Source organism: Apostichopus japonicus, chromosome 9 (assembly GCF_037975245.1).
Source record: "Apostichopus japonicus isolate 1M-3 chromosome 9, ASM3797524v1, whole genome shotgun sequence".
Classification (NCBI taxonomy): Eukaryota; Metazoa; Echinodermata; class Holothuroidea; order Aspidochirotida; family Stichopodidae; genus Apostichopus; species Apostichopus japonicus.
Genome location: NC_092569.1, coordinates 25,498,855 through 25,525,051, shown reverse-complemented (window position 1 = coordinate 25,525,051; position 26,197 = coordinate 25,498,855). Strand labels below are relative to the sequence as shown.

At 32.4% G+C, this 26,197-nt stretch overlaps 1 protein-coding gene and 1 long non-coding RNA gene across 5 annotated transcripts in view; both read left to right on the top strand.

Annotated features, from left to right (window-relative positions):
* The window catches only part of LOC139974466 (uncharacterized), a 65,870-nt gene that overhangs the window by 36,841 nt on the left and 2,832 nt on the right, over positions 1-26,197 (top strand). The window lies entirely within an intron of this gene.
* On the top strand, positions 279-25,286 carry LOC139974461 (fibrinogen-like protein A). Of its 4 annotated transcripts, XM_071981633.1 has the most exons (6): positions 279-439; positions 4,524-4,575; positions 22,319-22,449; positions 22,850-22,888; positions 23,277-23,547; positions 24,871-25,286. In XM_071981633.1, the coding sequence occupies exons 1-6, from the start codon at positions 359-361 to the stop codon at positions 25,119-25,121; spliced, it is 825 nt and encodes a 274-aa protein (XP_071837734.1). In that variant the 5' UTR covers positions 279-358; the 3' UTR covers positions 25,122-25,286. The 4 variants fall into 4 exon arrangements, with proteins under 4 accessions (XP_071837734.1, XP_071837736.1, XP_071837735.1 ...); XM_071981635.1 differs by lacking the exon at positions 22,850-22,888 and having other exon boundaries at positions 22,319-22,488; XM_071981634.1 differs by lacking the exons at positions 22,319-22,449; positions 22,850-22,888; positions 23,277-23,547 and adding exons at positions 5,334-5,503; positions 5,895-6,165.

The window sequence follows — 26,197 nt, the reverse complement described above, 5'->3', positions numbered from 1 at the left end:
TGTACAAATGAAACAAATAAAGAATGGTAATTGATTTAAAAATTCTCTTTTAAGGTAAATATTGTAAAAAATTATCTAAACACACATAAACTAAGGAGGTCTTCTGGGCTCGTGTGGGAAATAAGGAAAAGCCAATGTACCTCTGGTTAATTTGATTAAAATGAAATTTCTCATAAAGACGTTAACATAATTTCATACTTGAGGTGATGAATCGAGACGATTCAAGGTTTCCATAGTATTAACAGTTGTTTCCTTAAACTGAGAGATCCATTGTATTTGAGAACTATCTTCATTCGTCTTGCAGACTCTGCTCAGAAGATATCATTCTAAATAAAGTCTACATTTAATTCAATCAACCATGAAGTTACAGCTTTTGTGCTTCTTCATTTTTGGAGTTTTTCTTCTGGAGTTTCTCTCTGTAGAATCTTCTGATGAAGTGGTAAGTCTTTCAATTATATTTCAGGACGTTTTCATTATTTATCGAACTGTCCATTTTCATATCTTATCAATATTAATTTTGTCTAAATGTGAAAAATACATTTTCTCTTTCACAATTTCTTCTCTTGTTTTTGCTAAATCGGTGCATGCAGACTGATGTCTTGCTTTTTGCCAATCTTTCTTCACTGCTAACCATATCACTTAAACCTTTGAATACTTCAGACTTTCTCAATTATACACCTGTTCAATGTAACATCTTTTTGATCAACATACATGTTTATACATAGTATAAAGATATCTAAAAAGTCTATCTCTTAATTTATTTGAAAAGAAATTTCATTTTCTCTACTCTTTGAAAAGCACCCCCTTTTAAAAATATATACAACATATTAAAACGCACTGGGAATTTTTAAAATAAATCATCTATAAAGCCTCATTGTTAACAAAGTTAATACAGGGACTCTGAATTTAACACGATTTTGTTTTAGTCTTTCCAATGACTTGAAAAATATTTTTATCCATGTATACGTTATATAGACAATAACTTGATTTCATTTTTAAAATAATAATTAATATGAAATGCCGAAAGTAATCTCCAATACCAAGAAAGAGAACTGAAGTTCCGAACATCCTTCTAAAATGTTCAGCACTGTAACATCATAACATTGTACAAGCATTTTACTAATAGTAATTGGCAGCCTTTCCCCTTACATGTACTTAAATCAACATTAAATTAAAGAATATGGCCATTTCAACACCTTTAAACCAAACAATGAATGTTCAGGTAACGAGAAAGTATTTTTTTTTTGCAGTTTGGATGATCAAAATATACGTATATTTGTACCACTTAATAAGTTAGTAATAACCTTATTTAACTTTTGATATATTTAGGCTAACAGACAACCAAGATTTGAAAAACTACTCAAGCCGAGCGATACTTGACTACATAAACTAACCTGTATATTTATTTTAACTAATATTAAGAATAACATTTGTTTCTTTTTAATTTAGTGATTTCCATAAGAATACCAAGTTTCTTTGCTTCATAAGCTTGTGCTTAATATAACCGAATCATATTTTGTTTACTAACATGCGGATTTATATATCTAGACAATTCACTGTCTAATACCATCCAATGTCTTAAAGACGATAGGCATAACAAAATAAATAATTTTGGAAAATAACTATTCGCTATTAAATCTTTCAAATAAAGTATGATCCTTGCCTGAATAGGTAGACCAGCAACATCACCGGTTTTGAATAGAACTGCTTCTCAGTAATGGGATTGCCCAATTTTCAATTTTGTGTTTGCTATTTACTAAACTAAGGATTTTAATGTCGCTAAGTTCTCAACAGCAAAATTTAGACTATTGAATCCCAAAATAAATAAAGTAAAAAAATATATATTGATGAATATATTGATTATTTTTTCAACAAAGTTTATGAGACGTTGATGCTCCAATTTTGTGTTCACTTTATTTAGGAGATTTTAGCTTATTGAACATGACCGCCACTTGTGTTTTGAAAACTAGTTTCATTTAAAAACATTTGAAACCCTGTAAGAATATATTAAATTTGTAAATATTTACATTTACTTACAAATAAGTATTAGGAGAGAAGGGTTAAAATTAATGTGCAAGTCTAAACATGCAATCTTTACTTCAAGAAAGTAATGATCCTTCATATTTTTTGTTTATATCATAGCATAGCATGCAGCTAAATAAAATTAAATAAAAAAATCGTCTTACAAAAACAATCCTAAATATTGACATTACCATTTACCAAATTAAATATCGTTAAACAAAAGCATCATCTTCACCAGTTATATTGAGTAAGGAAGAGAAAGCAGCTTAAACTTCTTATACCTTTTTTTTATCTTAGACTTGATTCCCTTTGATAACCACTTTCTATTATTTTCCAAATGTGAAATGTGAAATAACGTTAACATATATTTTAAGAATAGTAATTGGCAGCCTTTCCCTATATATTTACTTAAATCACCTTAAACTTACCAGAAAATAGACATTTAAGAATAGTAATTGGCAGCCTTTCCCTATATATTTACTTAAACCACCTTAAACTTACCGGGAAATAGACAATTAAGAATAGTAATTGGCAGCCTTTCCCTATATATTTACTTAAATCACCTTAAACTTACCAGAAAATAGACATTTAAGAATAGTAATTGGCAGGCTTTCCCTATATTTTACTTAAACCACCTTAAACTTACCAGAAAATAGACATTTAAGAATAGTAATTGGCAGCCTTTCCCTATATATTTACTTAAATCACCTTAAACTTACCAGAAAATAAAAATTTCAATACCTTTGAACCAATGGAAGGTTTACTAAAACAATGCATGTTACGAGAAAGGAATTTTGCAGTTTTAATAATTTAAATATATTTTTATTTGCACCTCTTAATAAGTTAGTAATAACCTGTCAACTTTTGATATATTTAACAGACAAACAAGATTTGAAAAACTACTTAAGCCGAGCGCAACTTGACTACAGAAACTAGCATAAATATGTGTTTAACTAATATTAAGAAGAACATTTGTGTGGTTATAAATCTAGTGAATTACTCGAGAACAGTATATTTTTTTTGCTTCATAAGCACGTACTTAATGTGACCAAACCATATATTGTGTACTTACATGCGGTATTATAAATCTAGACATTTAATTTTGTAATATCATCAAATATCCGTAAAGTTATGGACGTAACGAAGCATTAAAAACAAATGAATGATAATTATTCGCTATTAAATCTTGCAAATAATCTATGATCCTTAACTGAGTAAACTTCAACATCTTCTTTTCTAAAGAACTGCTTCACATCAATGGCATTTCCCAATTTGCAATTTTGTGCTTGCTATTTACGAATCTGAAGATATTAATGTCACTAAGTTGATGACGTTGATGCTCCAATTTAATGTTTTTATTTAAGAGATTTCATCTTATTGAACATAGACCGTCACTTGTGTTTTGAAACTAGTTTGTAGTTCATTCCTGGTCTTGACTGATCTGTTCGTAACTTACACAATAACGAACATCAAGAAGCCGTGTTCCTATTGATATTTTACAAGAATTAGATTCATGATTTTATGATTTTCTTAATTTTCCCTATTCTTTATACAAAATGCATAAGTTGACATATTATAAGAGATTAAAGTAATGATAAAACTGTGCCATGGACCCTTTGATGTGATATTCTAATTTACATTTTTGTTTTAAAGATGATAACTGATCGATGCTGTAAAACCTCTTTATTTATGTTATTTATTATTATTTATGCCGCATAACACATGTAAATAGTTATTAAAATTATACCTTTGTTAGTCTGTTATAGTAACCTCTACTATAGAGCAGGTTGTATCACTTTATCCTTTCAACTTAAAAAATACAAAAACAATTGTCATTTCCTTGTTTGATATTTTACAAGAATTAGATTCATGATTTTATGATTTTCTTAATTTTCCCTATTCTTTATACAAAATGCATAAGTTGACATATTATAAGAGATTAAAGTAATGATAAAACTGTGCCATGGACCCTTTGATGTGATATTCTAATTTACATTTTTTTTTTAAAGATGATAACTGATCGATGCTGTAAAACCTATTTATTTATGTTATTTATTATTATTTATGCCGCATCACACATGTAAATAGTTATTTAAATTATACCTTTGTTAGTCTCTTATAGTAACCTCTACTATAGAGCAAGTTGTATCACTTTATCCTTTCAACTTAAAAAATACAAAAACAATTGTCATTTCCTTGTTTGTTTCTTGTTTGGCAAACATCATAATTATGTGCGCCAGGTATTGTCACTCGTTGAAGTAAACATTTGAAAATTCGATTTCCATAATTCACTTTAAATTTGAAGAAAGGAAACGTTTTCCAGGTCGTTTTTTTTAATTATCAAAACAAATTGTTCGAATTAAAGAAAAGACAATAAATAAGGCCAAAATAATGATTAAACAATAAAAGATATTATCTGTGCTTTAATTTTGCACCACACATTACTTTATGTTTGATAGTTTTGAAGGAAGTTATAATTTTTAATTTCTATTATTTGACAGAGTGACATGAGAACTGATAACAGTAAATCCAGACGAAGAAGAGACACCGAAAGTAAGTTGACACACATACGATTTTTATTTACTTACATGTTGTGCATATAAGCTTATTTCACTTTAATGATGCAATTCTAATTTGATTGCATCTGTGTAATTTATTTTAGTGTAATATTTGCTTAGGGCAACTGTATCTACAAGTTAGTGTTAAGTGTTCCTTCATTTCAAAGGGAAATTTCGCTATTCGTGACAAAAAAATAACAGCTTCGAAATATTATTATATACCATATCCTTGTTGTTTACTCTGTGTCATTTCCTCCTTTCATCAAATTGAAAGGTTTTTTTATTGAATGAAACTATGTTGTATGTATAGATGAACCTGGCTTGTAATGTTAACTAACATAATCTGGAGTACTTGGAAATGAAATTCAGCTTAATAGTTTTCATTCTGTCTACGGTCCTCGTTTACACGTTATTTAAATACCATCAAAATGTAGGAAACCAATTAGTTCAGCGGAGAAGATCATTCAAACTAATTGATTAATATCGTTGAAAAATAACAAAGTAAAAAACAAATAAGAACTATTTTGGGGAACGTCTATTGGAATAAATAACTAAAAGAAAAAATATGTTCAACAGCCATTGTAAGGCCGTTTCAAGCGTCGTATTTCTGGGAACGTCCATTGATTGAACTCAAGTATTCAAAGAAACATATAACTAAAACTCTGTGTTGTTTTGTTCGATCTTCATTCACTTCTATGCAAACATGTAAGACAAAAGAAAGTTAACCTGTTTCCTGCTTCACTGATTTTTCAGGTTCATCTTACTTCCACTACCAAGAGCCTCAATATCCGAGAGATTGCAAGGAAGTCTATGAACAATGTGATGATCAAACGGAATCTGGTATTTTCATGATTCAGCCCGACGGTGCTCCAGAACCGTTCAAGGTTTATTGTAATAATTCCATTGATGGCGGAGGTTGGACGGTACGTTTTTTATATAAGAAAATTAGGTTTACACCATGCTGTATTGTTGAATTTGCAGAGAGCAACAACTAACTTCGACACAATTGTGACTAACGCTAAGACAACCTTAGGAGTAAACTCTTACTGCACGAATTGCCACTTCTCTCAATTCAATGCCATATCTTTAATTGAAAAAATAAAAAGAAAGACAAAAAAAGTATGTATTCGTTTTAATTAGGTAAAGAAAATTTCGTGTAATCATTTCCACACCAAATAAATCATATGACATCTCTATTTACATCAATTTGAATAAACTATGGTACTGAAAATATGTATTGAAGAATAAAAGACATTTCCTTCGAAAGATTAAATATTACGATAAAAGAAGATTTTCCTTTTTAATCTTCAACAGGTTTTCTTACGTCGAGTCGATGGCGCAGTAAACTTTTACCGTGACTGGATTGATTATAAGAAAGGCTTCGGTTTTCTTCGCCGAGAGTTTTGGCTCGGTAATGACAACATTGCTTATTTGACAAACCAAGGCAACTATGAGCTACGAATCGACATGAATAATGTCAACGGAAAACCATATTACGCCAAGTACAACCTCTTCAGAATTAGTGATGAAAGCAGTAACTACAGATTGACAGATCTTGGTGACTATTTGTCTGAGAGCACAGCAAGTAAGAATAATACACGAATTTTGTGTTTTCTGTGTTATTTTAAACATTTCAAGTTTGGTAGTCTTGAGTAATTGTTACGATCTTCCAATTACATTACTATGAGAATATTAACTGAAACTTTGATTGCTTGTACATACTACGCTGAATCCATCGTTGTGAGGCTCCGTTAGTGTTGTAAACATTTACGTCCTTCCACTTGGCGAGTATGTTAAAAAATTACGGCCCTCTTATGGAAACAACACTTTCCAAGTACACGCTGTAAAATAATACTTTGTGCACAAAAGTAACTTTAATATGCTGTAGGTCGTAAATGATTACAGTATAAACAACATGAATTTTAGTATGCTGTAGGCCGTCAAAAACCGTTGATATCAGCCCACGTTTTATGTCTATATCTCATTTTTTTTGGTTGTTGAGAAATGACCTATTAAACATACTGTGTTCACTTCAATTACATATGCCAATATTAACACAAGTTTACTTGTTCCAAGAAATGAGACATTGGCCAACGTAAGAATGGCATTGCGCGGTTAGGCATGATTACCCTACGTAGTATAACGACAAACATTTGAACACAGCCATCATAATCAATAACTAACACGCGTCTTAGACAGTAATCTGTAAATTTGGATACAATAACAGCCTATTATATACTGATTATTACTTCAGTTCGTCCTCAGAATCAGAACAAAAACAAACGGGAAGATAACACAAATAATACTTACATGACAGAACTTATTAAACATTTATTTGATAAAGTTGATTAGAACAAGGAAATAATACTACTAGGCTAAAATAATATATATATATATATATATATATATATATATATATATATATATATATATATATATATATATATATATATATATATATATATATATATATAAATTGTCTTCACAAATCTTGTTTGTAATAAATGACAACATTTACTGTTGAATATGTGCTTAAACGGAAATCAGCCCACACGTTTAAAGCATGCATTTTTGCAATTTACTACTTGGTTAATAACTCCGTTTGTCTGGTCTACTTTATTGAACAAAAATAAGCTGATAATTTACTTTACAAGCAGACAATCGACCTAAAAGTATAACAAAGGATTTGACAATTCACCATGCAAGTTACATTATACGTCACGTTAATAAATGTGTATATATTTTAATACAATCGGGTAAAAGTAAATAATTAGAAACAGGGACAAAACTCTGAAACTCAAAAATTTGAACAGCTTTATCTTCAGTATTAAAAGACTTTACATAGATTCCGTCACCATATGTATTAACTCTACTAATTTCTCCAGTTATAACGTGAGGTGGTGGATTAAGAATTCATTCATAAGCTATGATAATTTCTTAACAACAAGTTAGGATTATTTATCACAAGTAGTAAATGGAGTAAACATCTTACGTATTGTTACTGTCTTTCCTTCAGATTATGACGCTATGGCTTATCACAGAAACATGTCCTTCACTACCAGAGACCGGGACAACGACAAATATAGTACTGACAACTGTGCTTCGAAATATTATGGAGCTTGGTGGTACAATAATTGTCATTATACTCACCTGACAAGTCTCTACTTTGGAACAACGGGTCATGGTCAAAGCATTCAGTGGTATAGTCTTCCTGAGAGTTATTATAACCTCAAATATGCAGAAATGAAAGTACGCCCTCTACCCTGATGAACAGACGAAACAGATGAGAATTGAACTCTAAATGAAGAATATCGCGACAACATTTTTGGTTGAATGAAAACATTTTCTTTTGAGCTACCGTTGAATCTTTTTCATTTGTTATAATTTTGACAAATTGCATTAAATTTTATAACCTGTCATATATTCTGAGACTCATTGTTTTTTTTTTTGGTTGAATGAAAACATTTTCTTTTGAGCTACCGTTGAATCTTTTTCATTTGTTATAATTTTGACAAATTGCATTAAATTTTATAACCTGTCATATATTCTGAGACTCATTGTTACTTTTTTAAGTTGATATGTTTGGCAAGAATATAGTGTTAAACTTGAAGCAAACACCGGTGAGATGTAACAAATGTTAAAATGTTACGGTTTCCATGTTACTTGAACGGTAATAACGATGTTAAAACATCGCCTTAATCAAATACGTTCACCAATTTACTGAAACGTAGTTTACATATTTAAACAGAACTGACAAAAAGGGGCAAAGGTCTGCATTACCGTGGTTATTTTACCGTGCAGTGGAAATGTGGGATGAAGAATTATTTTATTATTTTTGTAAATACAATAGACGAAGGGTAACTTCATCAAGGGACATCGGTGACATTAAATAGTCCCGACCTGGTTATCGATACCCCTGTATTTGACCCGATTTTAAACAAAACGGTGACTGCTTCTCTAATCAAAAAGACTAGAACATATGCATTCAAGCCCCGATAGGAAGGGCATTCTTATACTATCACCCACCCCATGATATCATCACTCAACACTCACTACGCCATTTGAAGTACCACGGGTCCCTTACTTTCAACGTGTAATTTATTTGAAGTACCACGGTCCCTTACCTTGAACAGGTAAGTACCACTGGTCACTCCCTTTTAACGGCTACGCCCTTTGAGGTACCAAGGGTCCTTTACTTTCAACGGGTACGTCATTTCAAGAACCACGATCCCCTCCTTTGAACGAGTACTCATTTGAAGTACCACGGCTCCCTTACTTTCAACGGGTACGTCATTTCAAGTACCACTGCCCCTTCCTTTGAACAAGTACGTCATTTGAAGTACCACGGGTCCCTTACGTTGACCGGAAAAGTCATTGAAGTGCCACGGTCCCTTATGAATATCTATTTCTTAACCACATTGATAATAATGCTTCTTTACAAAAAAAAATTAAATAAATGGAAAACTATGACTAATATGAATATCTAAAGTTGATACTATGTACATGCAAGGTGTAAACGACATACACATATTTCAAGATTTCATTAAACAATGATCGTAGAAAATTCCTCAAATTCATTTAAGTTTAATTTTACCTCTCCCCACCCACTATATTGTTAGATCCAGGTGCAATGCTTGTTATGTCAAATGTTCACGATTACAAACATTAATGTCCTAAATTATTGTCCGTACACATTATGTGTCTATAGTAATGGAAACTGGATCACGAGTACTTAGTATGGATAAGATGTTAATAAAGAACTATTAGTGTTTTAGAAACATTCGCCACAAAAGACTGCTATTACCACAATATTCACTCTTTCTGTATTGAAAATCACCTTAACAAAGCAATCATTATTTGAGAAGTTTCAGAAATTTTTATGCAAGAAAGACATCTATTATTTTATTCCATAGTTATGTATAGTAAACTACTTCAACCAACATATTTCATCATTTATTGCACTTGGCCACTAAATTGCGAAATTTCAAAGCACTATAACTCGTTTAATATGCAAGCAATCGAAATTAACATTTCATATAGTACTTACAGTATGCTTAATTCATGTTATTCTACATATGAAATACATTTGAGAATACTTTTCTTTTGGTTGCATTTTAGTCTTGACAGGCTTCCACTAACTACGATGTCCTCTTTCAGAAAACTGAAGTTCCTCTTGATCATACCTAAAACCCTATTACCTCTTTTAGCAGCTTCAAGACAATGTTTAGGAGGTTGTAGAGATGAGTCAATGTAGATACCTATAGGTCTCTTTCAACAGAGACCTCCTGTAACTCCACACCATTAAGATTGTATGTAAACTTTTGGTTACTACTACCAATGTGCATTACCTTGCATTTAACAATATTAAAAAGCATTTGCCACCCCTGAGACCAGGAACAAATCTTATCCAAATCCGCTTGAAATTTCTCAGAATCGCTTTTGGAAGAGACCTCAGAATACAATTTGGTGTCATCAGCAAACTTAGCTTTACACAAAATATCTCCGTCGATGTCATTTATATAGGCAACAAACAACAAGGGACCTAATACATACCCTTGTGGACCCCCACTAGTAACGTTCTGCCAAGAAGAAGCACAGCCTTTAATTACCACCCTCTGTTCCCTATTACCAAGCCAATTCCCGATCCAAGACAGTAAATTCCCTATGACACCCATGCTCTTCAGCCTAAGTAAAAGACGCATAGTAGCTTTCAGAGAATTCCATGTCCACATAGCACGATTCTTTAAACTTAACATACCGAATGTTGTATTACATAAGTTGTGGTGTGCTTGACCGGCACTTCTAGTGCGGTGGCGCTGTTAATAGTAAAGAAGTCATGAAAGGCTGCAGGAAGTAAGCCATTCCAAGCCTTGTAAAAGAATGTAGCTACATTCAGCCTAACGATATCGCTAAATTTTAATAAGTTGAGCAATTTGAAAAGTGAGCTGGTGTGTTCACGATATTCAGAATGAGTTACATGACGAATGACTTTCTTTTGTAGGATTTCAAGAGGGTGAAGATAAACATGATGGATGCCAGACCAGATTATAGAGCAATATGAAAAATGGGGGAAAACTAATGTTTGGTAAAGTATTCTAAGAATATTCTGAGGAAAGTAGTGTTTCAACTTAGAAATGATATCAACATTTTTCGTCACAGTGTTTGCAATATTTGATATTTTTTCACACCAAGTAAGTTTACTATCAATATATACTCCGAGAAACTTAATACTATGTACATACTTGATAGGCTTACCATCCCTTTAAATGTCTTTTTTCTAAGAAAAAGATTTACTTTTATTGAAAACAATGTAGCTTTATTTATCAAGATTAAGTGATAGCTTATTAGTTGCAAACCAGTCGTAAAATTGATCCAACTCTATGGATACTATGTCATGTAAAGTATTCAAATTATTGGATTCGAAAAAATATACTAGTGTCATCTGCAAATAAAATAGTTTTTGCAATATTAGAGATATGGCAGATGTCATTGATATATATATATATATATAATGAAAAGAAGTGGTCCTAATATTGAACTTGATGAACACCACAGCGGATTTCAGCATAGTCAGATATGGTGTTCTTATACGAAGTATACTGTAAACGTTTCGATAAGTAGCTGTCCATCCAGTTAAGGGTTGGTCCTCCAATACCGTACACTGATAACTTGTTTAGGAGAATACGATGGTCAATGGTATCAAATGTTTTTGATAAGTCTAAGAATATAACAATACATGGTTTCTTCTTATCAAGGCTATCGTATAATTTATCAATGGCATCTGCCAGGGCAAGCTCAGTTGAGTGACCAGGGCGGAATCCATATTGTTCCTTGCAAAATATGTCATTAGCATCGAGAAAATTTATGATTCTGTTGGACATGAGACGTTCGAGAAGTTTGAAAACGCATGATAGAATAGAGATTGGTTGGTAGTCCTCGTATATATTGGATTCTCCTTTCTTAAAAATGGGTAGACCTTAGCAATCTTCAGCTTGTCTGGGAATACCCCAGTGGTGTACGATATGTTACAGATATGAGTAAGAGGGGTGGCAATGAAAGGTAATACCTGCTTAACAATATCTGGCTTGAAATCATCATACCCAGCTGCTTTCTTTGGCTTTAAGCAATGATTCGCTACACGTAAAAGTTCCTCCTCCCTGATAGGGTAGGTGAAAATAGAGTTTCGCGTACTATTATTACTTTATGGGGTTGTTTGATTTTGCAGAATGATTGATTTTGCTGGCAAGTGAGGGTCCAAGGTTATTGAAGAAATCGTTAAAGCCGTTTGCAATTTCTTGATCGTCGCTGGTTTCGCGATCGCCGTCTTTGAAACAGATGGGTACTATGATTTCTTAAATATAATCTTTTAGAAAATCTTATTGTATGGATTAACTTGTAAGATCTATAAGCAACATAAATTTCTTTACTGCTATTTGTAGGAGCTTTGAGTAAAGTCTGTAGAAACGTTTTTATCTTTTAATAGATTTGAGTATACCCTTAGTAATCCATGGATGTTTTCTTTTGCGATAAATTCTGATATGTTGTATCTGTTATAATTTCGTATATGAAAGGGTTCTTTTTGTCTTGTTTGTCCTTTCAAGAACCTTTAGGAATATAGGCATATGATCACTTTAATCAGTAATGAGTATGCCTGTAGTAAGAGAGGAATTAGCATTCGTTATAATAAAATCAATAACAGTAGCTACATTACTACTAAAACGAGTAGGTTTATTTATCGTAGGGTAAAAACCGTACGAGTGGATTATGTTTAAAAAATCTCTAGACTTACTAAAATTGGACAAGTTAATGTTACAATCCCCCATAATATACGTAGCACACCGGTGATTGGTTATAGCGATCAATATGTTTTCCATGTGTGTTTTAAAATCAGCCAATGACCCATTTGGTGGTCTATACACTACACCGATGATGGAATTCTCACGTTTACAAGGCTTTGTAATTTCAATAAACAATGACTCAATAGATCCATTAAATATTGATAGATCAGGTGTTCATTTATAACTAACATCATTACATATATAAATAGGCAGATTCCTCCACTCCTTCTGGTTTCTCTGTGTCTTTCTTCAAGTGTATAATTCTCCATGTTGATAAGGGGGAAATATTTTTGCCAAGCCTTACATTGACCGGATAAGTTATTTTAAGTACCATTGGGTTCCTTATGAATATTTATTTATTAACAACATTGATAATAACAGTTCTTTACAAAAAGGCAATAATTCAAATAAATGGAAAATATGACTAACATGAATATCTATAGTTGGTACCTTGTACATGGCAAGGATAGACGGCATACACATATTGCAATATTTCATTAAACAGTGGTCGTAGAAAATCCCTAAAATCTATTTGAGTGTAATTTTACCTCCCCACCCTCTATATTATTAGATCCAGGTGCAATGCTTGTTATGACAAATATTTTTGAGTACAAACTTAAATGTATTAAATTAATGTCCGTACACATTATGTGTATATAGTATTATGGGAACTGGATCACCAGTACTTATTATGGATTAAACATGATGACAGAACTATTAAGTGTTTTAGAAAAATTCGCCACAAATTATCACTCTTTCTGTATTGAAAATCACCTTGGTTAAGCAATCATTATTTGAGAAGTTTCAAAAAGCTTTCTGCAGGTAAGACATCTATTATTTCATTCCATAGTTCTGCATAGCAAACTACTTCAACCAACATATTTCATCATTAATTGCAGTTGGCAATTAATTTGAAATCTTTCAAAGCACCATAATTCGGCCAACATGCAAGCAATCGAAATTAACATTTTATAATACTTACAGAATGCTTAATGCATGTTATTCTACATATTTAAATAATTATGAATATTTTTGTTGGTGCTTTTTTGTCTTGCCAGGCTTCCACTGACATAGAAAGTTCTTCTCTTCCTTCATTGGTGGAGGCATATCCATAATGCCTACCAGTAAATATAGTGTGTGTAATAAGAAATGTTAGTAATACTGTGCTGTTGCCTAAGTTTTCCAGTCTCACGTTTAGCAATCAAGGCTGTTTTGGCCTTCTTGCAAGATGTTTGATCTGCAATTCTCCTGACTTAGGTATTTTTTCTTATGGCATCTTGTCTGGTTTCTCAGGCAAGGTACTGTTTCCTGGCAGTTTTAAAATGGTAAGAGCTGAGCTAGCAAGCGTGTTGTGTTATTCAACTATTCGACACAGTTTGCTTTGTGTACACAATAGTTTCAAGGCAGGTGCTACAGGATTGAAGGTATATGTAAGCTTTGCTCTGATTTGCCAATATACTGATCTGGATCGATTTCCAAATCAAGTTTTGTTTCTACAGTGGAAAATAGGGTTGAACTTTTGTCTGAGCGGTTGTTAAAAATACTGTATGGATTGACGTAATACATGGGTGACTGAATACGTCATAGTGTAAACTAGCCAATAATGTCATTTTCTTTTACACGTCTGACAATCTTATAGGGACCGAATCCAATTTAAAACCCTTGCGATAAAAACGCCTCAAAAATGAATTTTCATAGTCACGCTCGTGCCAGTGCACAGTGCATACGCATACATGTTTACATACGCAACCGTACAAGACCCGCCCATTTAACCAATCGGGATATAGAATGTGGCAGTATATACATTGTTCATTGCATTGAATGGATTATTGACAGCTGTGATATTGACAGTGGATGTGCGACTCCTCCATAGAAACAAATTGATATGACACGGAGGGCCGATTAAGACAGGAAAATAAACAAATAGATATTGAATGGTCGATATTGGTCATTCATATGCATACCATGGAGTGAACTTACAATTTTGGAGGAGGAGGGGGGTATCAAAAATAATGTGTGTGTGTGTGTTTGTGTTCTTGTAGCCTATGTGTGTGGACAAAACGTTTGTCATGAACTCATTAGCCGTGATGCCGATAGATCTCAAACTCGGTGGCGTTAGCGTGGGTATGGGATTTAGGGCATCAGTGACGTCATATCATGAAAGGGGGTAAATGTAAAATTTGTCTAAACTTACGCACGTACCACAATGACCTAAACGAAGTTGTTCACTTATTTCAATTGTGAAGTCCAGCTGAATTGAAAATCTTAACAAAAATGAATTTAAATTTAATAAAACAAATCAGTTAAAGCAACAGAATGCTCAGCGACACATTTCCATTAAATAATGTCAGTGCACAAAGTTTCCCACCTTAGCCAACCCTACTTTTCACAGATACATAACAACATATTACGACACCTTCATTTCATCTAATAATTTATTGAGCTTTAATTCACATTTAGATGATTATAGTTCATAAATGCATGTTCCAAAATTTCCGCTACGATTACGAAATCTCCAAAGTAAACTATGATATTTCAGCGATATTTCAGCGATAACTAAAAATTAAACTAAGATTCATTCGTTAAGATTTTTCTTCTTGTTAAGAATCCAAACATGAGATTCCCTATTGAGACTGAGCGGTACTCGGTAATCTGCTTTGTTTTGATTTTGTTTTTTGATTGCCTTACTTTTATTTTATTTTTGGACATAAGCTGATGTATTCGAATAACTGGATTATCTCTGTACAAAGGCAACTTCCTTTGTCAGCTCTGTTGCTTTGATATGATTTCCGAACAGTCACGTTATTGCTTGTCTTTGTTCAAGTTATACTTACTCATGAATACATTAAAGCAACATCTGCGTTAACTAATCTAAGCAAATTTTTTTTTTTCATAATACCACCACAAAGATGCTTAAATAACTGACATTTCAAATAGTCCACTGTTGGGTAACTACTGTGAACAAAACTATAATGATGAGGTACATCATTTTAATAGGGTATACTTAATTTTAAACAGTGGTAGGTCCGATGTAGGTTTCATCAAATTTGAAGCAATCCTCAGTTTAAAGTTTGACAATATTGCTGTAAACTATCACTGAAATCCAACAGCTGGTGAACACCTCAATAAAATTTCAAAATAATTTAAGGAAATTATGAAAAAAATACAAAGGCCTATATATATATCACTTCTAAATTGACTTTCCTGATGATAGAGATCTATTGAAAATTGTTAAACGGTAAATATCAGACATTTAACGTATTGTGGTTTAGTAGCAAGAGAAATGTCCCCTATACATTTCCGTATATAGCTACATCTGTTGTCGAGCAACAGTCCTTACTGTTGGCGAGTGAAACCTATACTTGTATGTCATAGGACTATGTAGGCCTATATTGTACGTAGTGTATGGTACAACAAGCATGTATTTATTCGGTATAAACAAGATGAACAGGACTCTAGTGTTATTGTCAGATAAAAAATACGAAATTTATACTTTCACTTGTCTTTCAAATATACAACTATCAAATACATTACAGGTATTTCAATTAGAGTTATATTATTGTATGATGTATTGTGCAATCTCAAAATGCCATGTATTATGTCTGAAGTATGGAGTATGAAATCAACCGTACTTAGAGTTCGAGCCAGTTAGTAATGCATTTGGTTTGTAACAAAAAGTTGTACGTATAACAGTACTAGGGTAAGCCTCATACGTCTTACTTAAAAATGTGAAAAGAATTCTCAGAAAGTGTATCTTGAAACAAACTGCGTGTACATGAAACGTATATGTTGGTTGTTGAGTCTGTTCATCATACACACTCAACACAAATTGGAGAATCAAGGGCAAGATGTTTTGAGCAAGTGGAGTAAGGGAAGTAACACGTTCGTATCGACTGCACAGACTTGCAAACATACGCACAGAAGAAAGAGGCGGGGAGGCTAACGAAAAGAAATGTATCATATATTTTATTTAAACTGATCAAAAAGTATTTTGAGTGAATTATGACATGGTTATAAAGATAACCGTGTTCGTCATCTTATGACAATTAACTTACATAACAAATAAAGTTTACATAAAATCCCGTCATGTGAAGCGCATAAGTTAACACGTGATATGGAAATTAACATGTTACCCAAACAACCAAACTATTAACCTGGTTGTCGGTAACCTGTTCAACCAATCTGTATTTTAGGTTTTTTAAATAAACTTCACATTTTGTTGAAACCTCTATCCATCACTTTTAATATCGAAGAAATCGAACAGTTATATGCCCGGGATAACAGTGAACATCAATGTTGCAGTACTCGAAAAGTAGCCCTACTCAGTACTCGAGTATTTTTTGCGAGTACTTGGTACACGCACTCGGTGGAAGTACTCGAGTGTTACAGTACTCGTACTAGTCATTCAGTACCAGAACTCGAATGAAAAAGCGCTCGTACTCGGTACACGGAATCTAATATGACGTGTTCGGACTCTGATACTTGGTATTCGGAACCTCAATTACTAGCACGTACTTGGTACTCGGATAATAGTAAGAACTCACAACACTGGTGACCAACTAACAAGACAAGCATTTATCAAAGCAGAACACACTAAGACAAGTGGTATTGTGCATAATGCTAATAGACTGGCCATTATCCAGATGGATTTTGAGAAATTTAATCCCTAGGCCGCTAACGCCTCATTCAGTACAATCATTTCAGCTGTATGGGTTATCTTAATGTTATAGTATCATCCCTATTTTAAGAAGTAATGTTAATAGAAAGTATTATTCCTGATAGATCTTACAATATTACAACATCACACTTGCAATGCGAATTAGCATACTGATTCTCATCTAAACGATCCATTGGCTAAAAATAAATATAATATATTAATACGAGACTTTGGGTTTTCTGTTGAACTATACGCAAAAGTTTTAAAACGAGTATGACCATGTCCTATCTTAATGTATATATCAATGAAAAGCTAAATAAATTGCAAGTCTTATGACAGGTTAATACATATTAATAATATATGATTCGATCCTATCTAAGGATCTTGCAAGGATCATATTAAAAGCAATGCTCTATCGTTCGTACAATTGAAACAAAGAATGACTGATAATTGATTTAAAATTTGTTTTTAAGGTAAACATTGTAAAGAGATATCTGAATACAAATAAAATAAAGGAGGACTTCCGGGCTCGTGTGGAAAGTAAGGAAACGCAAATGTACCTCTGGTAAATTTTATTAAAAAAAAATATTCATAAAGACGTTATCATAATTTCATACTTGAGTTGATGAATCGAGATGATTCAAGGTTTCCATAGTATTAACAGTTGTTTCCTTAAACTGAGAGATCCATCGTATTTGAGAAATACCTTCATTCGTCTTGCAGACTCTGCTCAGAAGATATCATTCTAAATAAAGTCTACATTTCATTCAATCAACCATGAAGTTACAGCTTTTTTGCTTCTTCATTTTTGGAGTTTTTCTTCTGGAGTTTCTCTCTGTAGAATTTTCTGATGAAGTGGTAAGTCTTTCAATTATATTTCAGGACGTTTTCATTATTTATCGAAATGTCCATTTTTGTATAATTTTGTAAAATATATTTTCTGTTTTATAATTTATTCTTTTTGTTTTTGCTAAATCGGTGCAGGCAGCAATTCAGACTGAGTTCTTGTTTTTTTATTTTTTCAATGTTTCTTCACTGCTAACCATATCACTTAAAACCTTTCAATACTTCAGATTTTCTCAATTAAATTCATGAACAATGTAACATCTTTCTGATCAACAAACATGTTTATACATATTTTAAAGAGATCTTGTAACCATATCTTTAATTCTCTTGAGATGGTGAACTTACATTTTTCTCTACGCTTTGAAAAGCTCCGTTAAACCTTCTAACAGTGGATCCCTTCTTAAAAATGTATTCAACATATTAAAATTCATTGGGAAGTAATAACATGTATCATCGATAAGGCCGTATTGTTAACAAAGTTAATACAGGGACACTGAAATTAACACAAAGCATTTAAAGCTTTTCGAGAACTCGAAAAAAATATTTTTATCCATGTGTACGGTACATAGACAATAAGTTGAATTCATTCTAAGATTGGGAACTGAGATGTCGAACATTATTAGATAATTGTTAGCACCGTTACATTGTAACATTGTACAAATATTTTACGAACAGTAAATGGCAGCCTTTTCCTATATATTTACTTAAATCAACTTTAAATCACCAGAAAATGGACATTTCAATACTTTTGAACAAATCGAAGGTTTATTTAAAAAAAATGAATGTTCAAGTAACGAGAAGTATTTGATTTTTTTTATCAGTTTTGTTAATCTAAAATTATTCATATATTTACCACTTAATATTTAAGTTATAACCTCAGTCAACTTTTGATATATTTAGACTAACATACAAAGCAAGATTTAAAAACTACTCAAGTTGGACGCAACTTGACTACAGAAACTAACATAAATAATTATTTGACTAAAATTAGGAGTAACATTTTGTATTGTTATTAATTTAGTGAATTACAAGAGAATGCCAAGTTTCTTTGCTTCATAAGCATGGAAGGTTCATTGTCTAATCTCATCAAATATCCTAAAAGTTATTGGCGTAATGAAATGAAGTAATTTTGAATAATATATGTTTGCTATTAAATCTTGCAAATAAACTATGATCCTTGACTGAATAGGCACACCAGCAGCATCAGCGGTATTGAAAAGAACTGCTTCCTAGTAATGGCCTTTCCCAATTTTCAATATTGTGTTTGCTATTTACTAAACTGAGGATTTTAATGTCACTAAGTTCTCAACAGCAATATTTAAAATATTTAATCCCAAATAAATAAAGTAAAAAATATATATTGATGAATTTATTGATAATTTTTTTTCAAATTAGTTTATGAGACGTTTATGCTTCAATTTGACCACCACCTGTGTTTTGAAACTAGTTTCATTTAAAATCTTTTGAAACCCTGTAAGAATATTATTCAATTTGTAAATATTTACATTTACTTACACAATATGAATTAGGAGAAAGGGGTTAAAATTAAAGTGCAAGTCTAGACTTGCAATCTTTACTTCAAGAAAGTAATGATCCTTCATGTTTTTTTTGTTTTATATCATAACATTTTTTTTCACTTTCAGTTATTTTCCAAATGTTAATTATGTTTACATATATTTTAATTAAAGTAATTAGCAGCCTTTCCCTATATATTTACTTCAATCACCTTAAAATTACCAGACATTTCAATACCTTTGAACTAATCGAAGTTTTATTAAAACAATGAATGTTCAAGTTACGGGAAAGGAATTTTGCAGTACTGTTTTAATATTTTAAATATAATTATATTTGCAGCTAAATTAAGAGGAACATTTGTTTTGTTATTAATTTATTGAATTATATGGGGGATTCTAAGTTTCTGAGCTTCATAAGTATACTATGCTCAAAGTGACCAAAAGATATTTTATTAAATATATGCAGTGTTATATATCTAGAAGGTTTATTGTCTAATATCATCAAATATTCTTAAAGTTATCGGCGTAACGAATTAAGTACTTTTGAATAATAATTGCTCGCTATTATATCTTGCAAATAGACTACGAACTTTAACTGAATAGGTAGACAGACCATCACCATCATGGTTTTAAAATGAACTGCTTGGCTACGATGGCCTTGCACAATTTTCAATTTTGTGTTTGCTATTTACTTAACTAAGGATTTTAATGTCACTAAGTTTTCAAAAGATATTATCCCAAATCAGATAGTTTAAAAAATATATATATTAATGTCTATATTAATACTTGTTTCAAATGTGTTATTGAGACGTTAATGCTTCAATTTGCTGTTCACTTTATTTAGTAGATTTCAGCTTCTTGAACATGACCGTCACCTGTGTTTTGAAAACTAGTTTCATTAAAACCCATTATTCAATTTCTATGTATAACAGACTTGACTAAAGTATCAAAATATATAAGTATAAAAAGAGAAGGGTAAAATAAATTTGCAAATCCAGATTTAAAATATTTACTTTAAAAATTAATGATACTTCATGACTTTTGTTTTATATCAAGCATTTGAACTAAGAAAACATCAACATTGAAAGGCAAAATTATGTTAACCAGAAACGAAGACGTTTATAAATTGAGATCACTTTGTTATTTAACTACTGTTGTTTTTACTTTGTAGATTTACTCTGCTCTCCGTAATCATATCTATATAAACTAAGCAATAGTCCTACTGTTGTTTTACTTTGTAGATTAACCCTGCTCTCCGTATTCATATCTACATAAACTAAGCAATAGTCCTACTGTTGTTTTACTTTGTAGATTTAACCTGCTCTCCGTGTTCATATCTATACAAACTAAGCAATAGTCCTGTTGTTTTTTACTCTGTAGATTTAACAGGATCTCTTCTTTCATATCTATACAAAACTACGCAATGATTCTACTGTTGTTTTCGAAACCTGATTATGGATTTGTATATTCGACACTACATATTTAATTCATAAGATTTGTCTTGAAACTTCCTTAAAATTGCTTGTAAGTTCTTTCCTGAACTTGACAGCTCCGTCCGTTTTGAAAATCTGCTTTCCACAAATATTTATTTTTCAGGACTGTTATACATTTCTGTATCTGTCGTTCCATAAAATCATACCTGGTGTTTTGTACATACGATAATTAACAACTATAAGTTTTAACAAATCAAATCAAATTTGATCAATAACAAATCAAATCAAATCAACAAGTCAAATCAAATCAAATCAACAAGCCAAATCAAACAAGCACACGACTTTGATTTATCATAACGCAAAATTCACACTTCAAGTAACTGTGTACAGAGTGAGAAATTTGAAGAAAGGAAACGTTTTCCTGGTCGTTTCTTATATTTATCAGAACGAACAGTTCGAATTAAACAAAAGACAATAAATAAGGCTAAGAATAATGATTATACAACAAAGGAGATTATCTGAGTGATAATTTCGCATCACACATTACGTTATATTTGATAGTTTTGAAGGAAGTTATAATTTTCAATTTCTATTATTTGACAGAGTGACGTGGGAACTGATAACAGTAACTCCAGGCGAAGAAGAGACACAGAAAGTAAGTTGCCACACACTCGAGATTTATTTACTTACATTTTGTGCATATAAGCTTATTTCACTTTAACGATGCAGTTCTCATTTGATTGCATCGGTGTAATTTATTTTAGTGTCATATTTGCTTAGGGCAACTGTATCTACAAGTTAGTGTTAAGTGTTCCTTCATTTCAAAGGGAAATTTAACTATTCGTGACCAAACAAAATAACAGTTTCGATATATTATTTATATACCATATTCCTTGCTTTTTACTCTGTGTCATTTCCTACTTTCATCAAATTGCAAGGTTTTTTATTGAATGAAACTATTTTGTATGTAAAAATGAACCTGGCTTGTAATGTTAGCTAACCTAATCTGGAGTACTTGGAAATGAAATTCAGCTTTTTAGTTTTCATTCTGTATACGGTTCTCGTTTACACGTTATTTAAATACCATCAGAATGTAGGAAACCAATTAGTTCAGCAAAGAAAATAATTCAAACTAATTAAACTAAATTTAATTTAAAATTAAAAAACTGATTAATATCGTTGAAAAATATCGTTGAAAGTGAAAACCAAATAAGAAATATTGTTGGGAACGTCTATTGGACTAAATTACTTGAAGAGAAAGATATGTTCAACAGCCACTGTTAGGCCGTATTAAGCGTCATATTTCGGGAACGTCTATTGATTGAACTAAAGTATTCAAATAATTAGATAACTAAAACTCTGTGTTGTTTTGTTCGATTTTCATTCACTTCTATGCATATATGTAAGACAAAAGAAAGTTACCCTGTTTCCTGCTTCACTGATTTTTCAGGTTCATCTTACTTCTACTACCAAGAGCCTCAATATCCGAGAGATTGCAAGGAAGTCTATGAACAATGTGATGATCAAACGGAATCTGGTATTTTCATGATTCAGCCCGACGGTGCTCCAGAACCGTTCAAGGTTTATTGTAATAATTCCATTGATGGCGGAGGTTGGACGGTACGTTTTTTATATAAGAAAATTAGGTTTACACCATGCTGTATTGTTGAATTTGCAGAGAGCAACAACTAACTTCGACACAATTGTGACTAAAGCTAAGACAACCTTAGGAGTAAACTCTTACTGCACGAATTGCCACTTCTCTCAATTCAATGCCATATCTTTAATTGAAAAAATAAAAAGAAAGACAAAAGAAAGTTACCCTGTTTCCTGCTTCACTGATTTTTCAGGTTCATCTTACTTCTACTACCAAGAGCCTCAATATCCGAGAGATTGCAAGGAAGTCTATGAACAATGTGATGATCAAACGGAATCTGGTATTTTCATGATTCAGCCCGACGGTGCTCCAAAACCTTTCAAGGTTTATTGTAATAATTCCATCGATGGCGGAGGTTGGACGGTACGTTTTTTATATAAGAAAATTAGGTTTGTACCATGCTGTATTGTTGAATTTGCAGAGACTAACTTGGACACAATAATGACCTAAGCTTGGAAAACCTCAAGAGTAAAGTTATTACACGACTCGCCACTTTTCTCAATTAAAGGCATTGAAGTTGAAATTTCCTTGTAATGTCTTTATTTTAAAAGGGTGAAAAACAATATTTATTTGTTTTATTTACGTAAAGTACATTTCGTATCATCGTTTCCAAAACAAATACATTCGATGGGATCTCTATTTACATCATTTTGAATGAACTACTCAAATTAATATTGAAGAATGAAAGAAATGTCCGTCGAAAGATTTAACATTAAGGAAAAAAGACGATGTTCCATTCTATCTTCAACAGGTTTTCTTACGTCGAGTCGATGGCGCTGTAAATTTTTACCGTGACTGGAATGAATATAAGAAAGGCTTCGGCTTCCTTCGCCGAGAGTTTTGGCTTGGTAATGACAACATTGCTCATTTGACAAACCAAGGCAACTATGAGCTACGAATCGACATGAATAATGTCAACGGAAAACCCTACTACGCCAAGTACAACCTCTTCAGAATTAGTGATGAAAGCAGTAACTACAGATTACCAGATCTTGGTGAATATTTGTCGGAAAGCACAGCAAGTAAGAATAATACAAGTATTGGGGTTTTCTGTGTTATAGTTAAGTTTGGTAGTCTTGAATAATTGTTACGGTATTCCAATTTCCAATTATATTACTATAAAAAATATTAGCAGAACACTTTGATTGCTTGTTCATAAAACGTTGGAGCCATCGTTGTGGGACTTTGTTAGTATTGTAAACATTTCCGTCCTTCCACTTGGCGAGTATGATAGCAAAATGACGGGCCACATATAAAACAATTCAACTACGTTTGAAACGACACTAGCCAAGTACAAGATAGAATACTTTATGTACACAAAATGAATATTAACATGATATAGTTCGTTAAGGATTACTGCAGACACAACATGAATTTTAATATGCTGCAGGCCGTTCAAAACCGTTGATATCAGCCCAAGTTTTATGTCTAAATCAGATGTTAACGTCCTTTTTAGGAATGACCATTTAAAAAGATTCAGTTCCTTTCAAATTACATATGCCAATATTAAGACAATGTTACTTGTTCCAAGAAATGAGACATTGGCGAACGTAAGAATGGCACTACGCGGTTAGACATGATTGCCCTATCTAGTATAACGAAAAATATGTCAACACAGCCTTATAATCAATAGGTAACACTCATCTTAGTAATCTGTAAAAATACGTCAGTTTGTCCTCAGAATCAGAACAAAAACCAAAACGGAAAGATAACATTAATAATACTTACGTGACACAACTTATAATACATTTATTTCATGAGTTGCTTCGAAAATGCGAACAATACCACTAGGCTACAGTTACTTTAAAAAACTAATTGTCTTTACAAATCTTGTTAGTACTAAAAAAAATCTACTGTCAAATTTTCACTTAATTGGAAATATCATACTTTATGCCAAAAATTAACACAGACACAATAAAAGTAGGCAATCTTTAAAATTTACTACTTGGTTAATAAAATGCGTTTGTCTAGTCTACTTTCTATGACAAAGATTATATACTTTACAGGCAAAAAATCGACCTGAAAGTTTAACAGATGTTTTGACAATACACCATACAGATGGCATCATATATTACATTAATAAATGTGTATGTATTGTAATACAATGAGATTAAAAAATCTGAAACCCCCAAGTCTGAACAACATTATCTTTAGCATTAAAATGCTTTACAAAGATTCTGGTACCATATATATTAACTCTACTAACCCCTCCAGTGTTAACTTGAGCCGGTGGAAGAAGAATTTATTCATATGCTATGATGATTTCGTAACAACAAATTCGGATTATTTATCACACAAAGTAAATTAAGTATTGCATTTAACTACTGTTACTGTCTTTCCTTCAGATTATGACGCTATGGCTTATCACAGAAACATGTCCTTCACTACGAAAGACCGGGACAACGACATACATAGTAGCTACAACTGTGCTTCGTATTATTTTGGTGCCTGGTGGTACAAGAATTGTCACTATACCCACCTAACAGGTCTCTACTTTGGAAAAACGGGTCATTATCAAAGCATTTATTGGTATAACCTTCCTGAGAGTTATTACAACCTCAAATATGCAGAAATGAAACTACGCCCTCTACCCTGATGAACAAACGAAACAGATGAGACATGAACTCTAACTGAAGAATATCGTGACAACATTTCTGGTTGAATGAAAACATTTCTTTTAAGCTATCGTTGGATCTTTGTCATTTGTTATATTCTTGACTCACAAATTGCATTTAATTTAATAAACTATATAATATTCTGAGACTCATTGTTACTTTCTTAGTTTTATATGTTTGACAAGAATATAGTGTTAAACTTGAGGCAAACACCGGTGAGATGTAACAAATGTTAAAATGTAACGGTGTCCATGTTACTTGAACGGTAATAACGCTGTTAACAATTTGCATCATCGCCTTAATCGAAAACGTTCACTAATTTACTGAAACGTAGTTTACATATTTCAACAGAACGGACAAAGGGGGGTCAAAGATCTGCACGCCCGTGGTTATTTAGGGACCATTCAGCGGAAATGTGGGATGAAGAATTATTTTATTACTTTTTGTCAACACAATAGAAGAAAGAAATATTCCACTTCACGACCGGTTTCGTCCTTTTGGGACTCATCAGGCGAAGGTAGGAATCGAACCCCGGATCTTTTGTCAGGAACCGAAGTCAGTCCCACTCGACCACATTGATTCTACTGGTGTGTTAATGAGTATACATTGGGTTTGTGTAACTGTCATTGAGGGCGTATTACCCAAGTGTTATGGCGCTTTGAATCTGACAATTTTACACCTTGGCTTGCCTATAAAGAGTGGTTATTCGTCATTGAAGTACCTCGGTCCCTTACCTTGAACGGTTAAGTTATTTTAAGTACAACGGGTCCCTTAATTTAAACGGGTAAATTATTCGAAGTACCACGGGTCCCTTACTTTGAACGGGTACGCCATTTGAAGTACCACGGGTCCCTTACTTTCAACGGGTACGTCAGTGAAGTACCACGGGTCCCTCTCTTTCAACGGGTACGCCATTTGAAGTACCACGGGTCCCTTACTTTTCAACAGGTAAGTTATTCGAAGTACTACGGGTCCCTTACTTTCAACGGGTAAGTCATTGAAGTACCACGGTCCCTTACCTTGAACGGATAAGTTATTCGAAGTACCACGGGTCCCT

Coding starts and splice junctions, on each gene's coding strand:
- LOC139974461 (XM_071981633.1), top strand. CDS start 359: ATGAAGTTACAGCTTTTGTGCTTCTTCATTTTTGGAGTTTTTCTTCTG. Junction 440..4,523: donor TAGAATCTTCTGATGAAGTG/GTAAGTCTTTCA, acceptor ATTATTTGACAG/AGTGACATGAGAACTGATAA. Junction 23,548..24,870: donor TTTGTCGGAAAGCACAGCAA/GTAAGAATAATA, acceptor TCTTTCCTTCAG/ATTATGACGCTATGGCTTAT.